This window comes from Arvicola amphibius, chromosome 7 (assembly GCF_903992535.2).
Source record: "Arvicola amphibius chromosome 7, mArvAmp1.2, whole genome shotgun sequence".
In the NCBI taxonomy this organism is placed as follows: domain Eukaryota; kingdom Metazoa; phylum Chordata; class Mammalia; order Rodentia; family Cricetidae; genus Arvicola; species Arvicola amphibius.
Window position 1 is genome coordinate 53936672 of NC_052053.1, and position 27040 is coordinate 53963711.

At 50.8% G+C, this 27040-nt stretch overlaps 1 protein-coding gene across 2 annotated transcripts in view; it reads right to left on the minus strand.

Annotated features, from left to right (window-relative positions):
* Window positions 1–4843: 4843 nt before the first annotated feature.
* Ttll11 (tubulin tyrosine ligase like 11) overlaps window positions 4844–27040 on the minus strand; it is a 234086-nt gene continuing 211889 nt past the window's right edge. For both annotated transcript variants that reach the window (XM_038336304.1, XM_038336305.1), the window contains one exon: window positions 4844–5883. In XM_038336304.1, the coding sequence (XP_038192232.1) occupies window positions 5606–5883 (278 nt within the window). In that variant the 3' untranslated portion in view covers window positions 4844–5605. The remainder of the gene's footprint in view (window positions 5884–27040) is intronic.

Here is a 27040-nt window from a genome sequence, read left to right on the forward strand (position 1 = left end):
AGGTGTTAGTGCCTGCAGATGCACAGCTGTTAGTGCGCCTGCAGATGCACAGCACAGGTAAGAGTTGTGTGTTATGGAGTCCCTCCATGACAGTGGACTTGTGGCTGTTTGTTTAGTGATGGCCTAAAAGCTGGCTCCAGTTTCTGTCATTCTGGTTGTGTAGAACAAAATAGAGATCTTCATGAGGAGACTTAGCTTACACCCCTAACTTGCAAGGTAGAAGGACAAGGATCCCCCTTGAGCCCCCTCCTTTGTAAAAGAATAGCCATGCACACAGTTTTACAGAGAACTGCTCACATGGTGGGGGAAGCTGCTTGGATTAAAGACAGAGGTGGGGCCTGACCCTCTGAGGGACTATACCGGATGCCCAGGGTTTGGGGGAAGGAAGCTGGGTGAAGAGCTTCTCTGGTCTGGACAGTCTCAAATCCAAGCCCCAGAGACCCAAGTAACCATGCCAGGGTAACTTTGCGGGCCATCTACCATCTTCCCCACATAGCTGGGGGTCTCCCGGTAGGCAAGCCTGGGTCTCTCTACAAGAGACAGAGGAGTGACAAAGAGCCATGGCCTGTGTGTGACACAGGAGCCTGGCATGGAAGGGGTAGAAGGCATGTGTGGGATCTGATGTTCAAAGGGCCTAGGAGTTGCCACCGTGCACAGCCTGGCTAAGTGGCACAGGGGCCGTGCCAAACAATGCATCTCTGAAGCCACTGGGTGGGGGTGGCGAGTTCCGAGGAGCTGGGGGTCTTACTTTATTTTTAACTCTAGGCCACCTGCTCCCAGTTCCCACCAGGTGGGCCCCAGTCTGGGAAATATTCAGAGTGAACATATGCTGCTCCCGGGGCGGGGTGCGGGGGTGCTGAGAAGAGGCGTTTGTGGGGGTGGGGGTGGGAGAGCCCTGTTCTCAGGAGTTGTGGCCACCGGGTCTACCCGTGGGACTCCTTGTGGCCTCCTTGGTGAGAGGCCTTGGCTTTTCAGTCTCGAGGGAGGAGCTACATGAGGTGACTTCACGGTCCAGGAGCTCTCTCAGGACAGACTCCTCCCAGAGTCCCTGACAGGTGACCCCCTGCTGAGAGGCTCTTCCTCCAGCAGACTGAGTTTGGAGGATATCCCAAATCCTCCCTCTGACTCCCCCAGGACTTCGTGGATCCCTAGAGTCAACAGCTCTCATGCACACATCAACCATGTGGGGAGGAAAAAACAAGAAAATTAAAAGGTGCCCTTTTCTTACCAACTGACCCAAAATGAACAAACATTGTCCCCCCTCCCCCGGGCAGGTTTGCTGTCAGAAATTACCACACACACAGACCCTGTCAGTGCTCCAGCTGTCATACAGTGACCTGTGGTGAGCGGTGCTCGGCTCCATTTTATCATTGCATTTTACAAAGTTACCAAGACAACTGAGGCTGTAACAGAGCCTTGACCACATGCGCCATGAAAATTTAATAAAGAATTTTGAAAGGCTTTTAAGAGGTGGGAATGGCAGGGGAGGGGGAAGCGAGGTCTCAGCAGACTTCCAGGAGCCTCTCCTGCCAGGGCTCCTGGCATATGGAGACCATACCTTTCCTCAGCAGACATTGTGAAGATACTTCCCTGGTGCCAAGTCTCATGCCAGGCTCTTTGGGTCTATTTTGACATGATCTCTGCTGCACAGAAGAGGGATGGGTGTCGGGGACGAGAGTCACCCTTCCATGGCCAAGCAAGTTCACCCTCACATCAGACTTCCAAAGCCCCTGGTCCTTCCAGAGGGCACAGGGACTCCTTTGGCTTCTCCGTTCTGGTGTGAAACAGGGAAAATATCTCTACAGCCCAACTGGGGCTTGGGAGAGTCGAAATGGTTCCTTCAGCCCACAGCCCTGGCCCGAGTCTATGCAAATGCTCCGCCTTTTCAGGCGCTTCTGTGTAAGCAGGGTTTGCGACACAGAGCCACAAAGAGCCTGTTTTCCAAATCACTCACAGAAGCAAAAAGCCAAAAACAAGGAAAACATTAGTGACTTTGTCATTTTATGCTGGAGCTCAGTGTGTGTGTGTGTGTGTGTGTGTGTGTGTGTGTGTGTGTGTGTTTACACATGTGTCAGTGTAAACAGAGGCAGTGTGTTTTTTCCAGTTAAAGCGAAAGCAAGACTTTTGGTTATGAGAGGAGGCAACTGGAAAGCATTCTGCAGAATTTCTTTGTCTCTGAGAACAAGAAAAAAATTGCGTTATTTGTGAGAAATTGTGGGAAAATTTTATTCACATTCATCAGTTGAATTGGGAGAGTGGCTAAATTATCAATGGAGGCTAGGTAGGTTTCAGGCTACACTGCTCACTGGTGAATTTCCCTCATTGAGCGTGGGCAGCTCTCTACCTCTGGGAACACAGCTCCCAGATGAGGGCTCGTGAGTCCTGAGCTTCAAGAGAAGGCACCCAAAGCCAGCCCAGTCTCACAGAGCTGAGGAATAAAGGAATTAATCAAGGAATGAAGGTGTGCGGGGGAGTGTGTGGATTTGATCCATGTTGGAGTAGTACTCTGCCAACCACAAGGCCGACTCCAGACATCTGAGGCGCGGCATTTCCCAGCCTGTGTCTTTAGATGTGTGCGGATGAGAGGCAGCAAGGGGTCGCCTTGGCTCCGTCCATCTCCGTGAACATTATTCAAGGAAGCTTGTCATCATCTTGCCTAATGTCCCCAAAATTCTGAGAGAAGACATCACCCACATTTGGGTGGTGGAGGACCTGGAGTCCTTACAGGCTCCATGGGCTTAGGGGTCAGAAGAATAAGCTGGAAGGCTCCAAGTCCCTAGAATCCCCAGGTGTACTCTGATGGACCATGCAGCTTCCCTGTCACACAGGCTGCCGTGTCTGCTCAGCTGGGCTTTGGACAGGTGTCAGAACTAGTGATGGTCCCTGTCTTTCACCGGGTAGCTTGGAAGATCAGACAATAAGAGACATTGAAGAGAACCCTTTGAACTGTGGAGCACTGAAAACAGGTTCATCCACACAGGAAAAGGAGTTTCTCAAATAATCTAGTGAGGCTGGAATGTTCCTCACACACCTGTCCAGCTCCTTCCTAACTGGCTGCAGTCACAGCACACCACCGTCTCTGAATGTGTGCTGTGGCTGTAGACCGGAGGCAGGGTGGATAGCAGCCCTTGGAGTCTAGGGCTGAAGGAGAGGGGGTGCCCGCTCAGGAATAGGCCTAGGTCCTGAGCTGAAGGTCACATGGAATCTGGCTGTGGAGAGACTCAAGGATCAGCAAAGCCACTGTCTACTCCTGGGCTCATGGGACAGCTACCATGCCCGGGAATGGGAACAGCCAATTGGGAATCTGGGAATGTTCAGCCAAATAGCTCGGTGAAACTTAGAAAACCACGATTCCTAAGGGCATCCACAGCACGTGGAGAGAGGGCGCGTGTCTCCTCACCTAGAACTGCTCTTTCCTGCCACTTCAGCAAGCATCTCTGCCCCTTAGCAGCTGACCTGGATCCAACAGCCCATGCTGGCCCTGAAGTCACAGCTGTGTTTCCACGGGTAAGCACAGCAAAGGGGGCTCTCTGCATTCCTGGGCATATATGGAAGAGGCTGTCCGTTCTGTGAGGGGGAAGGGAATGGGCTGGGGTGAGCTGCAGCAGGGCTCTAGAACCCAGCCTCTCCAGAAGAAGTTGTTTGCTATTGGCCAGAGGGCTCTGACTGGACCAGGTAGTGGTAGAAGCAAGTGCAGGGTGGGGGAGTTGGGGGCAGCGGCCTGCCAGGGTCTTCCTGCCAGAGGCTCATTGTTTCCCTGGCCACAGATTCTAGGAGCACTACGAGTCCAGAAGGTAAAACCAGGCCTATGGGGTCCTTGCGGCTCCTAGGGAAGAGAAGGAGAAGCTTGATCTCAAGGCCCTTGACTGGGGACACTTTCAGCAGGGATTTGTGGGCTCCCTGGTGGTCTGGCTCCCTCCCAGAAGCTAGAGAGGGAGGGGCCGAGGGGTATAGGGGCAGAGGCATGGCTCTATCTGGGAGAGACTTGCTGAGGGCTAAACTAAGAAGAGACAGAGAGTTCCCTGGGATAACATAAGGGGAGACACACAGCTCCCACCCCGGCCGCCAGGAGGCTCCAGGAGGCCCTGTTCTGCCAGCGGTGGGGATGGGGTGGGCATCTGGTAGGACCAGCATTTCAACAGCTCCACTGTATCCTCGTATGTCCACTATGTCCTTGTAGACTCCTGGCTAGGCTGGAGGGTCACGGTCCCAGCCTCCACCAGATGAAAAGCTGAGTCCTGTCTGAAGGCTGGGACCTCCCAAGTGGCCATGGTTCTCAAGGGGCCTCTACAGAAGAAACTTAGACCCCAGCCGGTCACAGAGCCTGCAGCGCTCAGCAGAAGTCCCTGAGCCTGGATGGGCTCTCTGTCTACTCCTTCCCTGCAAGAGGAAGGAGCCAGCCGGATTACTTTCATCTCAGTCACAGCTTGCAAAAAGTGAGGGGCTGGTCACAAAGTGAGTAAAGGTAGCAGTGTCTCTGGGAGATAGGGGTGGGACAGAGTCTCCTAGTATGCACTCTCAATTCTGACAGTATTGGGGGGCAACTTGTCCGCAAAGGGCTTCCCTAATCATCACTATAGAGTCAAATCCTCAGGGATGTGGAGCCTCCCAAGGGCTTGCACTACAGACTGAGCGGCTCTGTAACCAGGGGACCAATGGTGACCTACCTCTAGATGACTGCACACCCTAGAGAGGCTATCTCTCACCGTGAGTGCTGGCATTTTCACCGTGGGTGCTGGCATTTTTATATCACCTCAACATGGCTGCAGCTCTACCTCTTGAACCCATTTCCCCTCAGCTCCATGTTGGTGAGCACTTTCTGAAGACTCATTTTGAGAACGTGTCAAGTTAAAGCTCTGTTTAATAGGCCCTGTACAGCTTCTGTGGCTGGTCAACAAGCATCCCCACAGTAGAGCATTCGAGAACACTGATTACTCAGGTCTAGACCCCCATGCCCTCTGCACACACTTCTTGTCCTGTCTCTCCTCTGGGCCTTATGTTCTCCCTGGATGGGGAGACTGAAGAACTGATTTCTTAACTAGTAATAAATCAATCACTGCAGCGACAAGCAAGTTAAGGAAATACGTGAGGTTACTCTGTTAAATACACCCATATAGCACATGATTGGGGTGTCTGCTATCTTGATATTCTACTTCTTTCAGAGGACAGGTGGAAGGAAAGCGATGCTTCAACCCTGAGCTCTGACCAGCAGGCTCGTGGAGGCCCCAGCAGACCGCAGGTGTGACTTCGCACTCACGGTTCCTCGCTTTGAGATGGTCTGTCCTTTCTCCCATCCTCCACTCCTCTGTGGCCCCAAGCACAAAAGAACTGCTCAGTTGGTGCTTCCCAGGAACCCGGAACATTAGGTGCCATCTGTCACAGCTCAGGTGTCATACGTCTACTGATGACTCACAAGCAGGGTGGGTCACCATGAGGTGCTGGGAGGAGGGTGGGCAAGAATTAGCCATGGGAGGTGAGAGCCCTGCAGAACACAGAGGACTCCCGGCCATTGCAGCTGGGACCCTGGTGGCGCCCCACAGATCAGGGCAGCCCAGGGTACTCAGCCCCCGAGAGCACACCTTCTTCCAGGACGGCAGGGGGGCCTTCAGGAAAGAGTGTGTCTAGAGTGGGACAGCTTATTAGCACCATTTATGCGGGGTGCAGGGCTGCCTGTGGCTGACTGGGTTGTGGGGTTGGTCTCCTGAGAAGGACTACTTTGGGGGCGCCGGCCCCGGCCACACACCAAGCGCTTCTCATCCAGCAGGGACAGGTGGTATTCACACAGGTCAATCAGGGAGGCCACCTGCTCATGCAGAGGCAACAGCTTGAACTTCCTCTGGGCCAGGAAGAAGAAAGCTTCGACAAATGCCTGGAGACACATCCCTGTGGGCAGAGAGATGCTGTCAGAGAACTCATGGTACCCGGGGAGACTCACCCAGAGCACAAAGGCTAGCAAGAGCCATTCTGCTCACCACATCTCCATTCGGAAACTACTCGAGGCCAGCACAGGGAGGATCTTCCATGCCCAGGCACTCTGAGTTCAAACAGTCCCAGGAAGTAGATTTAATTCTCTCACACATATGGGGAAACTGAGACACAGGGAAGTGGGGAGACCTGAGTAGAAAGTAGTGGTGCTTAGATTTCAGACTTGCCCCAAATTTATTCCTGGGCACCATGGTGAAATGTCTTCCCGTGAAAACCCAGCTCCCAAACTTTCACCATCAGAGAGGGTAATATAGCTATCAGTCCGACAACTGTGCTCGCCATTCTGATACAGGTGTATGCAGTCAACTGTAAAAACCTTGAGCCTTAAATGTAAATTTATGCCTTAAATCTTAAGGTTTATGTGTTTTGCTACTTGTAAAATTTACCTCATCTAGTAAAATAAACCCAGCCTTCTCTTTGGTTGTCATGTTGTGAATTTGACTACTCTCCCACACCACACAGCACAGACACTGTGTTGAGTGCCTGGTCTCCTGCTAATGGCACTATTTGAGAAGGTTCTGGCAACGTCAGTTTCCTACCTGAGGTGCCTCCCTGAAGGAATCTGGTCACTGGAGGCATGCTTTTGAAGACTATACTTGTCCCTCTGGCCCCTACTCTTTCTTTACTTCCTGCCTTCCACAGGTGACCAATCTCCTCTGCCACTCAGTCCTACCACCATGAGTTCTCTCAAGTACATGGGGCCAAGGAACCATGGACAAACCCTCTGGCACTGGGAGGCTAAAACTCTTCCTCCCACAACGTTGTTCCCTAAGATGCATCTTGGTCACAGCCACATGAGAATAAACACGCCAGCAGCAGGGATGTTCCGGGATACATGGTGTGCCGTCCCCACCATGCCCTGGAATGTTCCTCATAAGTTCCTGCCCGTTCCTGAGATTTGAGCTCAAAATTCCAAGGTCAGAATTAAGCAGGCCCCATGGTATATTTGGGTCTCTCAGGGTTGGGCCTAGGACCTCAGGCCCTATGAGCACCCCACAGGCTCTACCGCGGACCTCTGTCCTGGCCCCACCTGCTTTGGCATCGAGTGGCAAAGTAGAGTTTGGTGCAGTTTCAGGTTTGTGGATAAATGAACAGAAAGTTCCCAGGGGCCCTTGCATCAGTCACATAGCTTGTCACAGTGTGACCCACTTGTCCCAACTGGTCAACCAGTATGGAAGGTGCAGGTGTATGCCTGGGCGCGTTCTTTGCTTTCTGTAGTTCTGTATTTTTGGGAAATGTGGAAGTCAGGTGTGTCTGCTTATGACATCACATGGAACAGTTCCACTGCTCCTCCCAGCTGTCTGGCTTGCACCCGCCATGCCTCCTCCACCTCTCCGATCCTTGATGAACCCATAATTTTGTTATCGCTCTAGTTTTGCCCTTCCCAGAGGGCAGCCAGCAGGGCCTGTTGCCTTTCAGAGAGACTTCTTCCACTCAGCAGGTTCTGCTGGTGTCTGCGTCTTCATGTGGTTTGGTATCCATCCCCCTTCTAAGACAGGGTTTCTCTGTGTAGCAATCCTGGCTGTCCTGGAACTTCCCCCCTCTTTTAAATTAAGTTTTAAGGTCACCATACACGTGATGGGGGCTCCATTATGGACTCTTCATATGTAGCTTTCATTACTACATTCTGGTCTCAGCTGTTCACCTCCCCACTGCCCTTCCTCATGCTCCCCTTCCCCCTCCAGCCACTTCTCCTTTCCCCAGCTCCTCCTCCATTCTGCTTTCCAGAATATTCCATTCATTACTGGTTCCATTTCTCATTTCCTTTAAGTCTCTTCCTCTATTCTCAAGGCCTCTTTTTAGTTTTGCACCCATAAACACACTTACATACACACCACACACACGCAGAATTTTAAATGTAGAGGGATGTGAGTTATTTTTCCAATTGAATCCATTTCCTGCAAATGTCATTGTTTCATTTTTCTTTATGACTGTATGAAATTCCATTTATATATGGACCATGCTTTCTTCATCCATTCATTCAGCATCCATGAACATCTGTGCTGCTTCCATTTCTTGACTGTTTCAGAACTTGGAAGTGCAAGTATCTCTGCAGTGTTTTGATTAGAGTCCTGCGGGCACACACCCAGAGGAGCTACTCTAGGTTTGGTTTACTGGAGAAGCCCCATACGGATGTACATGGTGGCTGCCTCAGTTTCCCCTGCACCAGCAGCGAGGATGTGTTCCTCTTTCCAACATCCTCAGCAGCATTTGTTGTCCTGTCTATTTATTTAGAGACAGTGTCTCCCTGAGTAGCCTGGCTGGTCTGGAACTCAGAGTTCTGCCAGCCTCTGCCTCCTAAGTGCTGGGATTAAAGGCGTGCACCACCACCACCAGGCATCTCTCAGTGGGATCTAGGGCTCATCAGTTAAGCTAAGCTGACTGGCCAGGGAGCCTCAAGGATCTGCATGTTTCCACTTCCCTAGCGGATTCTGATCCTGTCCCGCCATGCCTGGCATTTTCCGTGGGTGTGGGCTTTTACTCCAGATTTCATGACTGCGTGCTCAGCTTGCATTTTACCAGCTGAGCTCCCCTCTCCTCGGGGCAGTCTGCTCTAGATCTCCCTGGCGGCCAGGGGCACCTTGGCGGGTACTTTTACTGGCTGCTTATGTTTCTTCTTTTGAGAGCTGTCTGTTCAGTTCATCATCCCATTTGCTAACCGGAGAACTCAGGGTTTGGTGTCTTTGTGGTAATCACTGAATCTTCGATATCAGCCTCTTGTCAGATGTATGGTGGACTTGGCTTTCCCCCACTCTGTGGGCTGTCTCTGTGCAGAAGCTTCCTAACTTCATGGAATCCTGGTTGTCAGTTCCTGGGATTATTTCCTGTGCTGTTGGAGTCCTGTTCCGAGAGTCGTTGCCTGAGTTCACATTGTGAAGCCTTTTCCCTCCAACCCCTCCTTGCCCTTTCCTTGGCAGCACCTGCTGGAGCCTGCAGCCTGCTTGGTTTTGTTTTGTGGCCCTTTGGCTGTCCTCACTTTTTTTGCTTTTTGTTTAGTTCATCGCTCTGTCTCAGCGACAGGAACCCAGAAGGTACTCAGTATCCATGAGCAGATGATGAGCTGGGTAGATGGTGGGGGAATGAATGTGTCAGCATGAGGCGCTTTATAGATATTGTCACTGCCCCTCCCAGGATCATTATTGTGCTCTAAGATGAGGAACAAGACAGAGATGAAGCAACCTTGTGAGGTCAGCAACGGAACAGCGGCCTGGGAAATCAGTTTGTAAACCAAACTGTATTGAACGAAAGGTCCTGAGCCTTCCCAGCGTCCACATGAAAATGAACTCGGGGATCCTTGGGGAGGTGAACACTATGGCCAACATTGGTGCCTTGCAGCATGCTAGCCAAGGCTGGCTCTGCTGGCTGATCACCGCTGTCAGGTTTGCATGCACAGGCTGCCCTGGGGCCTGAGAACACCTTTGACTTGGGAATGCAAGTGGGGCGGAAAAGGCTTTGTCTCCTTCCAAAGGCAGCGGCTTTGTGGCTCTGCTCTTGCTAGATGCCCTGCCAAGTCCCTTGCCCCACAGGAGGAGACGGCAAGGGTTGAGGGGCTCTTCTGTGTAAGCAGAAGCCTGCTGTGGGCAGATAGGGAAACGGCCACAGTTTGACCAAGAGGCAAAGGTGTCCCAAACATCTGTGCTTGGCTAGGTTTACTAAGGAGGGTACGTGTGTGTTCTGTGCATACAAACACATGTGTGTTAGAGCATAAGAGTGTGTGCACGTGAATGTGTATGTTACAGTTGGTTGGGTGCCTCAGATAAATACAGTGGAAGATGCTGGGCTCTCAGCCAGAGAAACACAGTCACCCTCCAGCCTCCCATCTCTGTGGTCTAAACATTTCTCTCGAAGCCTGGTCATGTCTGAGACCGTGATCTCACTGGAAACCGAGGGCCGCGTCTCAGACAATGATCTCACTGGACACCGAGGGCCGCGTCTCAGACAGTGATCTCACTGGACACCGAGGGCCGCGTCTCAGACAGTGATCTCCACGTCTCAGACAGTGATCTCCGCGTCTCAGACAGTGATCTCGCTGGACACCGAGGACCTCATCTCAGACATCTAATAAGATAAAGAGCTTGGACCAGAATGTAGATCAGCCACCTCATCAGTAACGTTGATTACATGAGCTGACACTACTTACAGCTAGTCTTTCTCAACAAAGGGAATGGCCAGCTGTTTATGCTCTGGCTCAAGCCTCAGGTCCAGGCTGTGACCAGCAGTTTGCAGGTCACGACTCTGAGTACTTCCAATGTCCACACACGGCATCGCTAATGGCCATTCCAATTACCACTGTCTTGTTAAATGTGGCTTCTAGGGTGAGGCCAACGTGTGCATGCAGTTAGGTCTGGGGCTGCTGGTGTTTGGACCACACTGAGCAGCAGGACGGAAAATCCAGCTCCTGTAGCTCATGGGTTTACCTTTGCTCCCTTCACTAAAGACTTCCTATGATTTGAGCTGTCATTCACAGAAGGAATATGTCGGGAAGGGTCCATGGCTGGATTGTTTGGATGAGGATATTCTGAGAGGAGAGGAGGTTTAATTCACTACCCTTGGCATCCCTTTTCCTTGTCTGTCTTCTTTTCTAATTTCCTAGAGCGAATGTGTATGAAAAACATACCAAAAGTATATTTTGTCTTTTGAAACAAGTGGTAAAGGGGCTTGCCTTCTAGTCCAGGCCGGCCCCAAACTTGTACAATTCTCCTGCCTCAGTCTTCTGAGTGCTGTGATTGCATGTCTGCACACTTGACTTGACTTGACTTGGAATGGGGAATTAGAGTGGGTGGAGGAGGTGGCTACTGAGTATTTGCTTCTTGTTTTGTTTTTCAAGAGAGGGTTTTTCTGTAGTTCTTTGGAACCTGTCCTGGAACTCGCTCAGTAGACTAGGCTGGCCTTGAACTCACAGAGGTCAGCCTGCCTCTGCCTCTCAAGTGCTGGGATTAAAGGTGGGTGTCACCACTGCCCAGCCAGGGTACTTGCTTCCTTAATGATGAGCCTGAGTTTGAATTTCAGTACGCATATTGCTTTGAAATAATGCAATGCAAACACACACACACACACACACACACACACAATTATCATTGGAGGCATGTTTCAAGACTCTCCAGAGAAGCCCTGAAACTATAGCCAATACAAAATACTGTAGTGCACATTTTATATTTTTCTCTTCTATGACCTGCAGCAACATAACACAGCACCAGAATTAATTTGTCTCTTCCTGCTTTATCCCCTGATGTCACCTTTGTGTCTCCCATCTTTGTGCTTTGGGCCACTGCTGGGTAGTAAGGCTCACTCCAGCATAAGCACAGCCATGCTGTTGCACCATATACAGGGTGGATACACCAGATGAAGGCATGATTCGTGGTCTGGTGGAATAGATCAGGTCAACCGGGGATTCTACCATGGGATTCAGATACATAATTCACAACATGAAAATTACTTATTTCAGGAATTTTTCTTTGAGTATTTAAAGGCTGATGTTGATAGTGGGAAGCTAACTGGAAAGTGATGCTTTGGATAAGGGGGGCCACCATAAAGGGAGAATAAAAGTGAAGATAACAGGCGGGGCCTCACACAAAAGTGTCGTCCTGCCTGGCATGGTGGTGCTTGCCTTTGATCCCAGCACTTGGAGGCAGAGGCAGGCAGAGCTCTGTGGTTCGAGGCCAGCCTGGTCTACAAAGCTAGTTCCAGGACAGTCAGGACTACACAGAGAAACCCACTCTGGAAAAGCAAAAATAGAGGAGGGAGGGAGGGAGAGAGAGAGAGAGAGAGAGAGAGAGGGTGGCAGCTCGCTGCCCTCCCTTATAGACCTGTCCATCTTGCAGGCCCCCTGGCTCTTCACAACCCACAAGGCTACCATCATCACTATCGAATCCTTGCCTAGCACCATTGTTTTACCCAAGAGTCGGTGTATAAATCCCAAGTGTGTAAATTCTGAGTCAGTCAGTGTAGAAGGAGCGGCGGGGCTGCGTCCCGCCCCCCGGCCGCCGGCTAGCTTTACACCCGAAATAATTACACGGAAACTATATTCTTTTAAACACTGCCTGGCCCATTATCTGTAGCCTCTTATTGGTTAATTCTCACATCTTCTTTTAATCCATATTTAGTAATCTGTGTAGCACCACGAGGTGTGGCTTACCAGGAGAGATCTTAACCTGCATCCATCTCGGAGAGGAGAAGCATGGAGACTCACTATGGCGACTGCCTGAAGCATCTCCCCAACTCTGCTTCCTTTTCCCACAATTCTGTTCTCTCTACTCCGCCTACCTAATTTTCTGTTCTCTTAAAAGGCCAAGGCAGTTTTCTTTATTAATTAACCAATGAAAGTAACATAGATAACTCTCCTCCATCAAGTCAGTAATCTACAGCATGAGGACCAGAGCCCAGCTCTCCCTATGTGCGCAGCATAGGCTCAAACCACACAGCATCCCACTCCCAGAGTAAAGTCAAGGGCAAGATAATGGCAACCTTCAGACTGTGGTTCAATCACTTGGACTTTGGAAAAGCAGAGGATTAACAGTCATTATAGTATTTAACACAGCAATGACAGACCTAGAAACTCCCCAAATACAATGCACTCTTGTATGGGTGATATATTACCAACTCTGCACAGTATAGACCTTCCACGGTGTCTTAGCTAGGGTTTCTGTTGTGAAGACACACCGAGACCATGGCAACTCTTATAAAGGAAAACATTTAATTGGGGCTGGCTTACAGTTCAGAGGTTTAGTCCATTATCAACAAGGTGGGGCATGGCAGTGTGCAGGCAGATATGGTGCTGGAGAAGGAGCTGAGAGTTCTACATCTTGATCTGAAGACAATAGGAAGTGAACTGAGACACTGGGCATGGCTTGAACATATATGAGACCTTAAAGCCCCCCTCCACAGTGACACACACACACATTTCCTCCAACAAGGCCACACCTTCTAATAGTGCCACTCCCTGTGAGCTTATGGGGACCATCACATTCAGACTTCAGCATACAGCATTAGAACCTTTTCTGGGGGGGCTGGAGAGATGGCTCAGAGGTTAAGAGCACTGACTGCTCTTCCGGAGGTCCTGAGTTCAATTCCCAGCAACCACATGGTGGCTCACAACCATCTGTAATGAGATCTGGTGTCTTCTTCTGGCCTGCAGGCATTGGGGCTGAACACTGTGTGCATAATAAATAAATAAATCTTAAAAAAAGAACCTTTTCTGCTTTTTTGTCTTTTTCAAATGGTATCATATGTGCTCACTTTTAGTAATAATTTTTTTTTTTTTGGTTTTTCGAGACAGGGTTTCTCTGCAGCTTTAGAGCCTGTCCTGGAGCTAGCTCTTGTAGACCAGGCTGTTCTCGAACTCACAGAGATCCATATGCCTCTGCCTCCCGAGTGCTGGGATTAAAGGCGTGCGCCACCACCGCCCAGCTAGTAATAATTTTTAAAAAAATAGAAAAAGCTTATTTTTTAAACAAATGCTCTAACCATACTCCAGGGTACTGGTTCTTTGAGGCTCCCCTTGGCCACCCAAAGTGGAAGTCAGCTAAGTCAGCTACATTTCCTAGTGCTTCTCCCATAACCTCCTACTAGCTACAAATCCAAGCGTGCATGGCCTCTCTTCCTGGGAGAGAGGAGTGCTCTGGAGGCATGCTCGAGACACGGGTGCTGTGAAGGCCATCGTACAGATACTAGAGCAGCTGAGGCAGACCCACGGACATGCTGAAGGCCCCTGACTAGGGGTTCTGGAACTTCAGCGTCCCCTGACCACCCGAGTGGGAGGGGTATTGGAAAGCAGATAGAGGAAGCCAGAGCTTCAGATCCAGAAGTCCAAGGTGGGGCCTGAAAAATCTGCCTTCATCAGTTCCCACACGATGCCCAGCGCCAGGGACCAGAGACTCCACTTGGGGATAATCCCTTCCCCCAGCTGCGTCCTGCCTGGGTAAACTTTACTCTTAATGCCCTAAAGTGAGAGGAGCTTGACTTTGGGCTAAAGACATTTTTTATAAGACATTTATTTTAAAATATTGATTGAGAGAAACACAACCCGTTATTTTTAAAAGCCTAATAACAGATCTGAGAAACCACAGACCTGTTCCAGTGGTGTGCCGAGCCCTCCTATGATTTCTGAGAGACCACACACTTGCGATTCTTGTGGCCTCACTGCCCAACCACTAAGTGGGGAGACTTCCGTGACCTCCTGGTCCCTGCTTCCATCGATTGTACTAAGGTATAATAGGCTAGGAAGGTTCTAGAAAGCTAGGTCACAGATGACCCTGTAGACCATGGCAGATTTCCGACTGAGGAAGGTGAGAGGTCAGAAGGGTGTCTGAGGTAACAATATGGCTGCCGTTCCATGCTGAAACAAATATGGGGCATGTATGAAAGACAAGGATTCTGCACCAGTCCAAACGAAAGCTGACAGGGGCACCTTGGCCCTCTGTGATAGTGGAGGGGACGGCAGTGAGGGCTGAGCAGGCTCTGGGCACAATCTAAGAAGGGTGTCAGTGCACGCTGAGATCTGCCCGCAGGCCAGATGTAGGTGTGATAGAAAGGCAAGCATCCTGGTAAAGCAAGGCCTGGGAGACCAGCTCCAGGAGACAGGCCTTCTCTTGGTTTTATGCACAAGGTAGTTGGGAGATCTTGCCAGAGATGCAGTTTTCTGTCCCCTTCTCTTGGAGGCCTGTTGACAGCGATGCATCAGAAGATGCATTTGTCACGGCGACTTGGGGGCCTTTCGGATGAACACTCCAATGTGTTTGTGTCTTGAGGAGGCAGCATAGTGAGGAAGCCAGAGGATGCTCTCTGAGAAAGCTAGCACTGTATGTACTGGCCTAGCACGAGGGCGGCGAAGAGCCCTTGAGGATACTGGGAAAGCTTTTTCCTTTAAGCACCACTGCCCACCACCCCTGTCCTCAGGCGGCCCACATACTCGATGACAAAGAGCAGCCAAACTTCCTCACACTTAGAGGCTGGAGGTGCCAGAAGGCTGAGAGCGTGGTCAGGCTCTGGGAGGCAAATGGCCTTATTCTTACTGTGCCTTCGTAAGTCAGAATGTGTGGTCATGCCCTCTGCTGTCTTTTTTGCCCAGGGAACTAACACAATTGGAAAGGGGGCCTCATTTAACACTAGCTGCTTCCTTAGAGACTTCCTTGATCCATAATCCAGCCCACAGGGGATAGGCCCAATATGGGAAGTGGAGGAGGGTGCTGCACTGCAGTCCTGCTGAGGGGACCCTGCCTTGTGGGAATACTCTCTAAGTCTCTGAGTCCCAGAGACATTTAGGGAAGAGTTAAACCCTCACCTGTCTCCCTTGCTCCTGCGCCCGTCACAGGGAAGACCATTAGGCTGGGCTTGGGCTCTGGGGACATCTCATGACTCGTTACAGCCAAAGTAATGAATGTTAGTTCACAGTTATTGAGTCTTGTTATGTGAAAGCCCTGGGATAAAGACATTGTTCAACCGGATTGTACCAAAATCTTATAAAGCAGGTGTTCTTCAAAGCCATTTCACATTCACGAAACATGCTAAAGTCACGTGGCTGGCAGGTGCGGCCCAAGCAACAGTCTTTAGCATTTTGCTCAGTGCTGCTTTGAGTCTTCAAACATCTGGCCACCTCAGAGTTGCCCCAGGACTGCGGAGAAACAAACAAACAACAACAAGATGCTTAAAGAAGAAAACAAAATTCCAGAAGCAAAATCAGTCTTGGAGTGATTAAGGGTTGAGCACCATCCATATCTTGGCCAGATGTCAAGAAGGACAGACAAGGTAGGCAAGATCCACACGTGTCTGTGAACACGCTTTCCCCACACTTGAAGATAAGTGATGGGTGGGATCTGAAACTTCATCAGAGTTGGCGTTGTCACTGAAGAAAGCTAGTCTTTGACACATTCTGATTGCAGACTCATGCCTCTCACTGAGATGGCCATTGCATATTGAGATAGGGCCGCTGACAGGACATGGCCTCATTCTGTCAATCAGCAGGTGACGGAGGGCCCTCTAGCTTCTGCTGGAGCAGGGAGGCCTGGAACACGTCTGACCTGAGGTGAGCACAGCAGCTCCCCAGGAAGCCCATCTTTTAAGGCTTAAGGATGGAAACAGGGTCAAGGGCTTTCTTGGTGCCTTCCAGTTCACAGTATCTCCATCTTCTTATCCAGAACTGAGACGTATGCGGGGGAGGCTACTGGTCCATGAACTTTCCACCTGAAGGTGAGGGACACATACCAGTGGCCAAGCAGCAAGTCAGGGTGACTCCCTAATAGAAGAGGTAGCATTTCAGCCCAGGTCTATTTCATACTCAAACCTGCATTCTTTTCCCAACCTAATTAAGCTTTCGTCACATTTGATGGCTATGTATTATTTTACACTTTCCAGAATGCATTTACATATTTGATGTAATTAAATCCAAATCATTGTTGACAGCCAGAGACAGCATCCCACACTGAAGGCAAGATCCATCTTCCCCTGCCCGTCAGTCTCGGCTCTCTCACACTATTCAGATCTCCTTCTTACTCAACAAGAGTGAGGGCTTCTGCATCTGAAGTCGTAAGTGTGCACACATACTGTGTCTGGAAGTCACCTCAGCAGCCCTTCCTCACTGTGGCCTCTCCGGTGCTTTGCCGTGGCACCCAGAAGAGCCCTCTGCTAGGAGCCCTCTGCTAGGAGAGAAAAGGCACCAAGTGCTCCGTCAACAAATCCTAGCCTCCTTCCTACTTCTGTGGTGCCCAACAGCCTGGCGCTCTGTTGCATAGACAGTCCTCCAAGCCTGGTGCTTGGGTCTCATAGATCTCATAGATCAAACCCAGGCAGTTCCCAAGAGATGGCAAGGGGCTCAGTGAATGGTGACTGGGACTCTGGCTGGGTCCTACCCCAGCTCTGCCACAGACAAGCTGCCAAATATTTCCTTTCTCTATGCTTGGGTCTTCATCTATAGAGTGGAGACAGTAACATTTGTCCTGAGTGGCTTTTCCAAGGAGCCACTGGACAAAGGCAATGTAGGATTCCAGAAGGTGGCTATGGGCCTGTCTGTCTCCTCCCCATTCTCTGTATTTCCAGACCCCGCCTCTCTCGCCTTTCAGGAGTGCTAGCTTCTAGCTCTGGCTTTTCCTTTTATAGCTGGCCAGCCAAGGTCACAGAGCAGGACCTTGGGTCTAGCGTTTCTCTTTTGGAGACTAAGGTCTCTTGGGATTCTAGAAATACTGGTAGGTAGGTGATTTTATCTTCTGGATGTCTAAAATAATGAAATGATGGTTAGCGTGTCAGGGGTCCTGGATTGTGTAAGTGGACTAGCTGAGAACTAGCATTAATTTGCCTCTTCGGACTGTGGATACCATGAGACCAGCTGCTTCAGGCTCCTGCCGCCTTTACTGTCTTGATGTGATGGAGTGCACCCCAGGAGTGAGCTAAGATAACTTCTCTTCCGTAAGTGCCCTTCTTGTTTTATAATAGCAACAGAAAAGTAATGGGGATGGGACAGCTAAACCACCGCCAGCTGCTAGAACACTACCAAGTTCTGCCGGATAGCCCCCCACCTCCCAGGCCCCTTCCATGCCCCATGGTAGTCCAGAGGCTGGCATGATTACTCTTCATATTGAGGAGCCACAGTGTACAACTCAAGAGGCCAAGGCAGGTACCCAACATCAAGTTCTTCTGGCTTCGGTCACATTTCAGAGATGAATGGTGTCCTAGTCAGCTTTCTGCTGCAGTGACAAACCATGACAGAAGCAACTAGGAGGAAAGGGTTTATTTCAGCTTACAGCTCCCAGGGCAGGAACTCAAGCTGAGGACAGAGAGGACGGAGAATGCTGTCCCTGCTCCCAGAGCTCCTCCCAGCTTGCTCAGTCTGCTTTCTTATGGAACCCAGGACCACCTGCCAGGGACAGCACCGCCCACAGTGGGCTGGGACCACTATTACATCAATCAAAAAAATGCACTACCGGTTTGCTTGCCGTCCAGTCTGGTGCGGGGATTCCTCAGCTGAGGTTCTCCTTCCCGATGGCCCTCGCTTGTATCAAACTGACCAAAGCTAACTGACGTAGAGCTAGTGCTGGGGTCGTCCCCACCACTGACCGATGTAGAGCTAGTGCTGGGGTCGTCCCCACCACTGACCGATGTAGAGCTAGTGCTGGGGTCGTCCCCACCACTGACCGACGTGGAGCTAGTGCTGGGGTCGTCCCCACCACTGACCCTTACTCATTTCCTCTCAAGCTGGGCTGGGGAGGAAAGCCCCTCAAGGCCCATCCTTTTGGGGAAGAAAGAGCCGCAATCCTCCTGTGGTAGCTCCCTACACACGCAGTCCCTGTCTACAAGCGTCACAGCAGGAAGAAGCCACTACTATCACATTTGTCCTTGTCTGGAGGGAAAAATGAATAAGTGGCAAGACAGAGCCATAAATAGAACTTGCAGAAAAATCGTTACCCCAGAAGCCCACGGCACCCAATGCCAACACGAGCAGAGACGAAAGCACCTCCTCCGCCTTTCATTACCAAAGGTCACAGACTGGCCCTGGGCAGAGTGGTCCAAGGTCCCCGTCCTCTCCCATCTGACATCACACCTGATTCCACCATAACACACACACACTTCAGACTCAGAGTGGAGATGGGGCCTCAGGAGTGGCTATCGCTTCTCTTGCTGCTTCATGCCACTCCAGATAGTTCTTATGTGACCAGTAGCTCCATGGACATTCTGAGGCTCAATACTTATTCCTCAGCAAGTTGCCAAATCCGACAGAGACTGTCAGAGACAGCACACTCCGGGCCTCTAAGCAGAATTGTGGGTGTCTAGCCCCGCTCACATCTCCAGCTGACTCCCTCCACTTCCCACCTCTTCCTCTGGTTGCAGCCCTTTTGTTTGTCGGTCTGATTTGGTGGGTGGATGGAAGGATCCAAAGTTGTTCACATCGACCTTAGGTTAGGCTCAGCAAGACCTTCCATGCAGGTGCTGCTGGTACCTGCCTTCTCAGAGGCGGGGAAGGTGGTGCCTGAGGCAAGCGCACAGAAAAATGTGACTTCCTGTATTGTCCTGTGAGGTTCTGGGTCGCAGACTGTCATTTCTGACAGTGCTGCCAATGGCCATCCAGAGCCCCTTGACTGTTTCCAGGCTTGGAGCACCCACTCTCTGCTGTTCCCAGAGGACCCTTGTGGCTGCTGTGTGATCTCGTGGGCTCAGTCTGGGTCCTGAGATGGGCGAGGCCTCTTCCCAAGGCCTCACTAACACAGGGTGAGCTTGACTCTCCTGTGACAGCCTTGTCTGTGAGGTCAGCCACTGTATGAAGGCAATTCTATCAGGAAAACACGCAGATTCATAAGCTCCTTCCTGGGCTGGGCCAAGTGGAGAAGGACAGACGTGGAGAGGGTGTGGCTAGGGCTGGAATCCGAGGGGGGGGGGGAGATTATCGTTTGTAACGGAAGGAGATAAACTCCCACAGAGGAGACTGTCACTGTGGACCCTGTGAAAGTCTGTCTTCTCCAGTTCCTGGGCTTGAAAGGGTGTGCCATCTCTGATACACAGGAGTCTGTAGACATCAGTAACTCATCTGTATAATACTGTGTTGTATGCTGTTTTTTCTTTTTCTTTCTCTCTTCCCTCCCTCCTTTTTTCTTTCTCTTTCTTTCTTTATGGGCTTTTTACTAAGTGGCCCAGGCTGGTTTCACTCCCATCTTCCTGCTTCAGGCTCCCGAGATTCCAAGCCTGGGCCGCCACACTGACGATGCACTGTTCTCTTTAACCATGTCTTCTGCCTCCTGTATCTGCATACACACATCTACTCAGCTTTTCAGACTGCACACAAGTTTCTAGTGTGTGTGCCACAGAGCTTTAAGACCCCCCCCCACACACACACAGGTGGACCCTCCAAATGTTCTTCCTTCTCTCCTTCTTTCATGTGCTGTGGTTGTGTGATGCTGCAGTGAACATCTCTGCACACCTATCAGCCATGTCGTGCTTGAAGGAGCCATGCCTGTCTTCAAGGGGAGGCTGCTGGGTCACATGGGTAGCGCCTGCCAAAGTCTCCTGGGTTGGGACCCTGGGAGAACAGCAGGAACACTGCACAGGAAGACCTTTTTATTTATTATTATTATTATTATTATTGTTTTTTGAGACAGGGTTTCTCTATGAAACAATCCCATCTGTCCTAGAACTCGCTTTGTAGACCAGGCTGGCCTCAAACTCACAGAGATCCTCCTGCCTCTGCCTCCCGAGTACTGGGGTTAAAGCCACCACCTCCAGGCTGTGATCTTTTTATTTATTTAGAGACAAGGTCTTGTGTAGCCCAAACTGTGCTTGAACTTGCTGCTGATCATTGACCTTCTGCTCCTTAGGTCTCCACCTCTCAAGAGCTGAGATTACAGGCACGTACTGCCTTGCCTAATTTAAATGTGGTGCTGGGAATCAAACCCCAACCCAGAGCTCTGTGCATGCGAGGCAAGTGCCCTACGGGCCGAACTACACACTCTTGGGGGACTTTTATAGTGAGAGAGAAGCTAGGTCATGCAAAATGCTATGAAAGGGCTTTCTTGGGTGTCACGGGGCCTGGCAAGAGGCTTTGGGGCAGTGGGGCAGCAAAGAGAAGAAAGGCAGGTGCCTACAAGCCTGTCTCTTTAGAGGATACTCCAGCGGTCTGCTCAGCCAGCAGCCAGCCTTGGCCACCCCAAGTGGAACTGGCTGCTTCCACCTACCCCACTCAGGCAGACCTCCCAGGTGCAGACTGCTCCGCAGAGGCACAGCTCTGCAGCTCCTTCCTTCTCGCTCAGCTCGGGGTCACTGGGGTCTAATGGGACTTTTGGAAGGAGGCCCCCTTCCGTTGGCACACCATCTCAGTTTCCCCTGCATCCCCACCCCCACCCCAGGGGCCACTCTGCAGCCTGATTTCCCTGTGGTCCTGAGGGCTCTCACCCCACTGCCCCTCTTTCATCCTCCTCCCAGTCATTCCGAACCTGAGCTTTAAACACCTGCAGGGAGGCAAAGCGGTCTAAATTTTTCCCAGTCCTTATCTGCAGGCCACAGGGCTTTTGCCTCTGGGATGCCTCATTAGCATCTCAAAGAATCTGTTGAAGACAGCGTCTGGGTTCTGACTTCCGAACCTTACAAAGATAAATGGCACCTCCACCTACCTACTTGCCAGGAGCCAGAAGCCTGGGGTCAGTTTTGAAACTTCCCTCCCACAGCCTCCCCGCCTGTCCCCCAAACACTTACCCAGGCCTGCTCTTTACCTCCCAGGCCTGGGACTCCTAAACTGTTATGCCCAGATCACAGAGTCCCACCCACCCTCAAAACCAGCCAGGCAACTGTATGTAAAAGCAAAAACCCTTTATTTTTACACAAGTTTGCAAACTTGGTTTCTCCATGTGTCCAATGTATTGGAATGATCAGAGAGCCCGAGCCCTGTTAGAGTTGGGTATTTATAGTAGTAAAGGTGGGGGTGATTTCTAAAGTTCAGGACCCCTGATTGGCTGACATTTGTCTAGGGGTGTCCTGGTGAAAAGCTATGGGTGTGTGCTGGCAGGTGACCCTATCTACAACGTTTGGAACGTTAGGAATTTCCTTTGGATGGTCTGTTCCTGGGTGGTGCCTGGGTGGTCTCAGTTTGTGGTCTTTCTTGCAACCAGGTATTGCCTTAGGGAAAACTACTGAGGTCCAGGCCTCTATTGAGCATGTCATGGCTGGGTCCTACACAACAATCTCACCTGTCCCATGGCCTCCAGCACCACCTGCATTCCATGGACTAAAACTCTGAGATAGACCCACACTCCACATCCTCTGGAGGGCCTGCAAGAACTGTCCCCAAGCCCTCGCCCCTTCTCCAGAAGCTTGGCCTAGCAAGGTCCTCTCCTTATCATTCCACCTTCTGTCTCCAGAACACCCTGGTCTCCAGCACTCCCTCTGGTGGCCACGTCCTTTTTTGCATCTCTCCTGGTGACCCCTTGTATCTTTTATCTACTGACTGACCTGGCCTACCTCCTGAGGGAAATTACTGTCTGTTACTCTCACTGAAATTTATTTTCCTTTACAGAATTGTCAAAAATGCCTTAATTACAGGATGCTTTTCTGTTGAGCAAGTGCCTCTGCTCCAGACAAGGGCTTGGATGCTCCAGGCAACACCTGTACGGCAAGCACTTAACCCAGCTTCCTACTAGGTCCAGGAAGAATCCAGAGTGGCTATCAGTCACTGTGTGTGAAGGCAGGAAGTGCCTCAGGTGAGCTGTGTGGTGACCTGGGCCTCAGGTGAGCTGTGGTGGTCTGGGCCTCAGGTGAGCTGTGCACTGGGAACCTCAGCTTCTACCCTGGTTGGTGGGGAGGTGGGGGAGGGGAAGGGGGAGGCCATGTGTCTGGCCTGGGGAGGATAGAGGATACCCATGAATTAGCTGCCCCCCCCTCTTGACTTTAAGTCACCAGAGGGACTCAAGCCTGGAGGGACCTTGCAGGACACCCTCCTCCCACACCCTTGTGGTGGACCCCACTTTCCAAGATGGGCAGTGTTGCCCCTTACTTAGTTACACCTTCTAGACTTTAGAGAGACTTAGGGTTCAGCCTCAGAGGGTGAGGAGGTGGGCCGTGGGGGTGCTATTCACTCACAAGGGGACCTAGCCCTGTCCTCAAGGGCCCCAGGCACTCTTCAGAGTCTGCCTGTCACTTGGAGAGGTGAAAAGAGGCAGAGCAGTGGGTTTCAACTTGACTGGTGTTGGGAATGTCACATTAGCGCAGAGAGGGAGGAGAAATGCTCTTTTATGCAGGAGTTTATTTTTGTCACTTTGTCAGAGAGAAATTGCAGCCCTGGGGGCATTGGAGCTGCACAGAATTACCCAAAACATTAACATGTAAATTGCCTTCTTTAGAGAGGGGAGGGTAATTTCATTAGTGCACGGAAATCAGGGGGAAAAAATTAAAAAAAAATAAGCCAGTTTCTTTCTTGTACCTTGCCAGGGAGCAGTGCTGTCCTGGAGCTGGTTAGGGCCAGGGCACAGGGGGAAGTTAGGGAGAACCTGGAGCTGGTTAAGATTTTGTCACCTCAGCACACAGCTGGGTGGAGCTACACAGGTGGAGGGAGCAAGTGACTACCTCACGACCTCACTAACACAAGAATCAGTAGAGAGCCAGATGTGCACCAGCCAGTCCCTGTGGGGCTGGGAAGCCACCCCATGGCTCTGAGAATCAGAACACCCCTGCTTGTGTGGACATTCAGTTACCCATTCTTTCTAGACGATTCCACTGGGCTAAGCCACTGGCCCCAAATGAGAGCCAGGATCCAGCAGAAGGCACCTGTAGCTGGTGGAGAGGGGAGGAAAGTGTGCTGGAGGGATATCAGGAATGACCACCGAACTTCAGGCAGGAACTGTCTCAACAAGGGCCCGCTCAAGGCCGTTAGGACAGAAACATTTGGACAGAGGGGTAGAGACGGGGTGGGGTTGCAGAGGGTGGAGACAGGTCGGCAAAGATGCCTCTGAAGGGCACAGGTTCCAGCTTTACTCTGCTGTTGGCAGTTAGCTAGCAACCTGTAGGGCTTGCTTGTAACAGAAAAAACCACAGGCCCTGTGGGATTTTAGGAGGGAGGGGTTTCCCAGCCCCAGGTGCCAAAATAACAGAAGGTTCTATGAGGCTGCGATTATATAAGGTTCCCTCCTCCCTTTGCAGCAGCAGGAAAAGCAGGGGCAGAGACGCCCACAGCTACCAAGAAGCACCTAGGTGATGTCAGGTCTCCCCCAGCAGTTGTGTGCAGTCTTTCCAGGAGGCCACCGGTGCCACCTCCTCCAGGCTCAAGATACCTTCCCGCGCCCTTACTTGGATGGCACTGTGACAGGTACTCATGGTGGGGCACAGGGCACTTTGGAGAGCTCCAGTGGTTGTCTTTAGGGAAGCCCAAGGGGAACCGTAGTTTGCTATTGGCATTTGGAGATGAGTATTTCTTTGCTGGGGTTGCCCAGGGCATCATGGGAGCTTGGTAGCTCCCTCGGATTCTGCCTGCTAGATGCTGGTGTCAACTTCCTACCCTCAGTGTGACCAGACATGCTCACACTCCTGGGGGACTTGGGGTACTAGTTTTAAGCCCTATGACTTTGTGGCAATGGAATGAGTGCACCTTAGAAAAGAGGTCCTGATGCTGAGCTCTTTGCTGGATGGTCTTGGTCTGTCTGGAAAAGACATTTTCTGACCCCAGACTGGACGGCTGGACTTACTAGATGACTGTTGATTCTCACATCCCCAAGAGTCCACAGAAAGTCTCCGGAGAGCCTCTATGGAGAAATGTCTCTGGGGGACTTGTCACTGGGATGGACTGACTCTCATATGACATTAGATTCTGAAGAAAGTAGCTCTGCTGCTCATATACTGGGCCACCTTGGGCATATCACTTCTCGGAAGCTCAGCTTTCTCCTCGGATCTGGGTTCGAAAGCACACCTTACAGAGGCGGTGGGCAAAATGTTACATGCTTATAGAGGCCTTCCTAGTTTTAGTTCCAATGTGTATGGAACTCAAAGTCTCACTCCAGGTGGAACAAGCTGAAAAGCAATGACTTTTCTTGAGTTCAGGGACGAATTGAGAGATCATGGAACCAACTGCCACGCAGGAAACTGGAGATTCAAGTGACTCAACAAGGAGAGAATCAAGGAGGGACAGAGGCACCAGAGGCAGTGACAAGAGAGACGCATTCATGGTACCATCTGGCTGATGGGAGCGGAGTGTGAGCAAGTCCGGGGTGGGTGGTGGTGGTCACACATTCATAGATGAAGCCCCAAGAGCCCCAGAGGCTTCTCAAGTTGCAGACTGGCGGAAGACCTCCCCCAACCCCCTTTCTGGCAAGGTTGTGAGGGAAGAAACTCTGAAAATATCCAGACCTTTCTCCCTAACAAAGGCAAATGCCCCAGACACCTGAGGGAGGCAATTAGAGAGCTGACCGCACTAACTTCAGCTGGCCTGTCCACCCAGAAGGAAGAAACCAGAGCTGAGACACCCTTGTGGAAGCCTTGGTTGTGAACTCTGGCCCTCTGTAAGCTCATGTTCTTACAGAGCTCTTCCTCCGTGGCACCTGCCCTGGCAGCTTTATGTCTGCTTGACACAGCTAGAGTCCCTGGAGAGAGGGAGCCTCAGAGTGACGGAGCCTCAGCTGAGAAAATACCTCCATAAGATCAGGCTGTAGGCAAGCCGGGAGCATTTTCCTAACTAGTGATTGATAGGGGAGGACCCAGTCCATTGTGGGTAGTGGCATCCCTGGGCTGGTGGTCCTGGGTTCTTTAAGAAAGAAGGCTGAGCAAGCCATGAGGAGCAAGCAAGTAAGCAGCACCCTCCAAGGCCTCTGCATCAGCTCCTGCCTCCAGGTTCCCGTTCTGTTTGAGTTCCTGCCCTGACTTCCTTCAGGGATGGACTATGATCTAGAAGTGTAAGCCACCAGGTTGGTCATGGTGTTTCACTGCAGCAACAGAAACCGTGACTAAGACAGCACCACAGCCCCAGCACACAGTGGAGGACGGTCAGGCTCAGTTCAAGAAGGAGTTTTTAGAGAAACCGAGGCAATGAGGGGAGGAAAATAAAACCAAAGAAATGAGAGGAAACACGGGCCTCTGGCTCCAACAGCACAGCCAACACAGCCAGGGCCTAGGCAAGATAAATATAAAACTCCCAGAAACAAGGACCCAGGAGGAAGGTAAAAATATTTTGAACAGAATGAATATGGAAACAGAACTAACTTGCTGAAATGTGTGGGACGCTGTGAAAGCGGCGATGTGGTTGGCCAGATTTTCAGTATCAGATACAATGTATTCAACAAGAAGTTCTCATGCTGGCTCTGGACTCAGGAAAGAGGCACGTGAATCTCAGGGAGTTTGGGGCCAGGCTGGTCTACACAGTGAGTTCCAAGCCAGTCAGGGCTGCATAGACAGACACCTTGTCTTAGAGGAAAAAGTTTTCATTTCAGGAAACAGGAAAAAGAGCAGATTCAAAATGGCAAAAGAAATGGTGAAAATCAGGAAATAAATCAATGAAAATTAGGCAGAAAATCGATAGAGAAAAATCAATGAAACAGAGAAGCTTATCCTTGGAGGAAAAAAAAAAACCAATAAAATTGATAAACCTCTAGCCAGCCTAACTGCAGAGTAAAAAGAGATCATTAATTACTAATTACACATTACCAGTATCAGAAATCCAAGAGTCCTAATAATTGCGTCAGAGATGTTCCTCCCGACCCCAGGAACAGTATTGGGGTAACAATGTAAATTTGGTAATTCAAATGAAACAGACCAGTTCCTTCAAAGATAGTACTTACCAAAATTTACATAAGGAAAATCCATAATCTGATGAGCCTGTTATCTCTTAGAGAAATTCAGTAAATAATCCAGAGCCTCCCTGAAGGCTCCAGGCCCCAGCAGGCTTTCTGGTGAGTTCTCCCCGACGTTTAAAGCAGAAATAACCCTGTTACATTAGAACCTTCTAGAACGTAGAAGGAACTCAGATTGCTTAGACATGTGCTGCTTGGTGTGCAAGGGGCTTCCCAGCTCTCTTTGTTCTTACTTTGGTTTAATTCTCTTGTGGTCTGAGAGCAGTTTATCTAACTCTCTACTTAGAGTGGTCAGGCCTGAAGGTGATCCCAGCTACAGGGAGGCTTCAAGTCCAGTCTGGGCAGTTTAATGAGAGTTTATCTCAACAAAACCAAACGAAGCAGGGTGGAGATGCAGCTCAGCAGGAGGACTTGTCTATTATGTAGGAAGCAGGCCCCGGATTCAACACCCCAGTCTTACAAAAAAAATAAAAAAAAATGTTAACGGATGTTTTAGGGCTTAGAGCACACGCAGTTTGGTGACTATCCTGAGGACAGAGAAGGACGTGCCTGCCGGTCCTACTGCAGGATGCCTTTGAGACACATATGGACGTGCTGTGCTGTACGGTGCACCAGTATCCTGACCTGCTTCCTGACCGGCTAGTCTGTTGGCTGCCGGTGGGGATGCTGAGGCTCCCACGATAGCTGCAGACGCCCTCTCCACTGCCGACAGGTGCACTCATGCTAAGCCTTCTTATGTGGCTGGAAAACTGACTCCCTTTGTCCCTGGCGGTTTCCCTTGCTCCAGGGTCTGCTCCGACAGCACTGTTCCATTG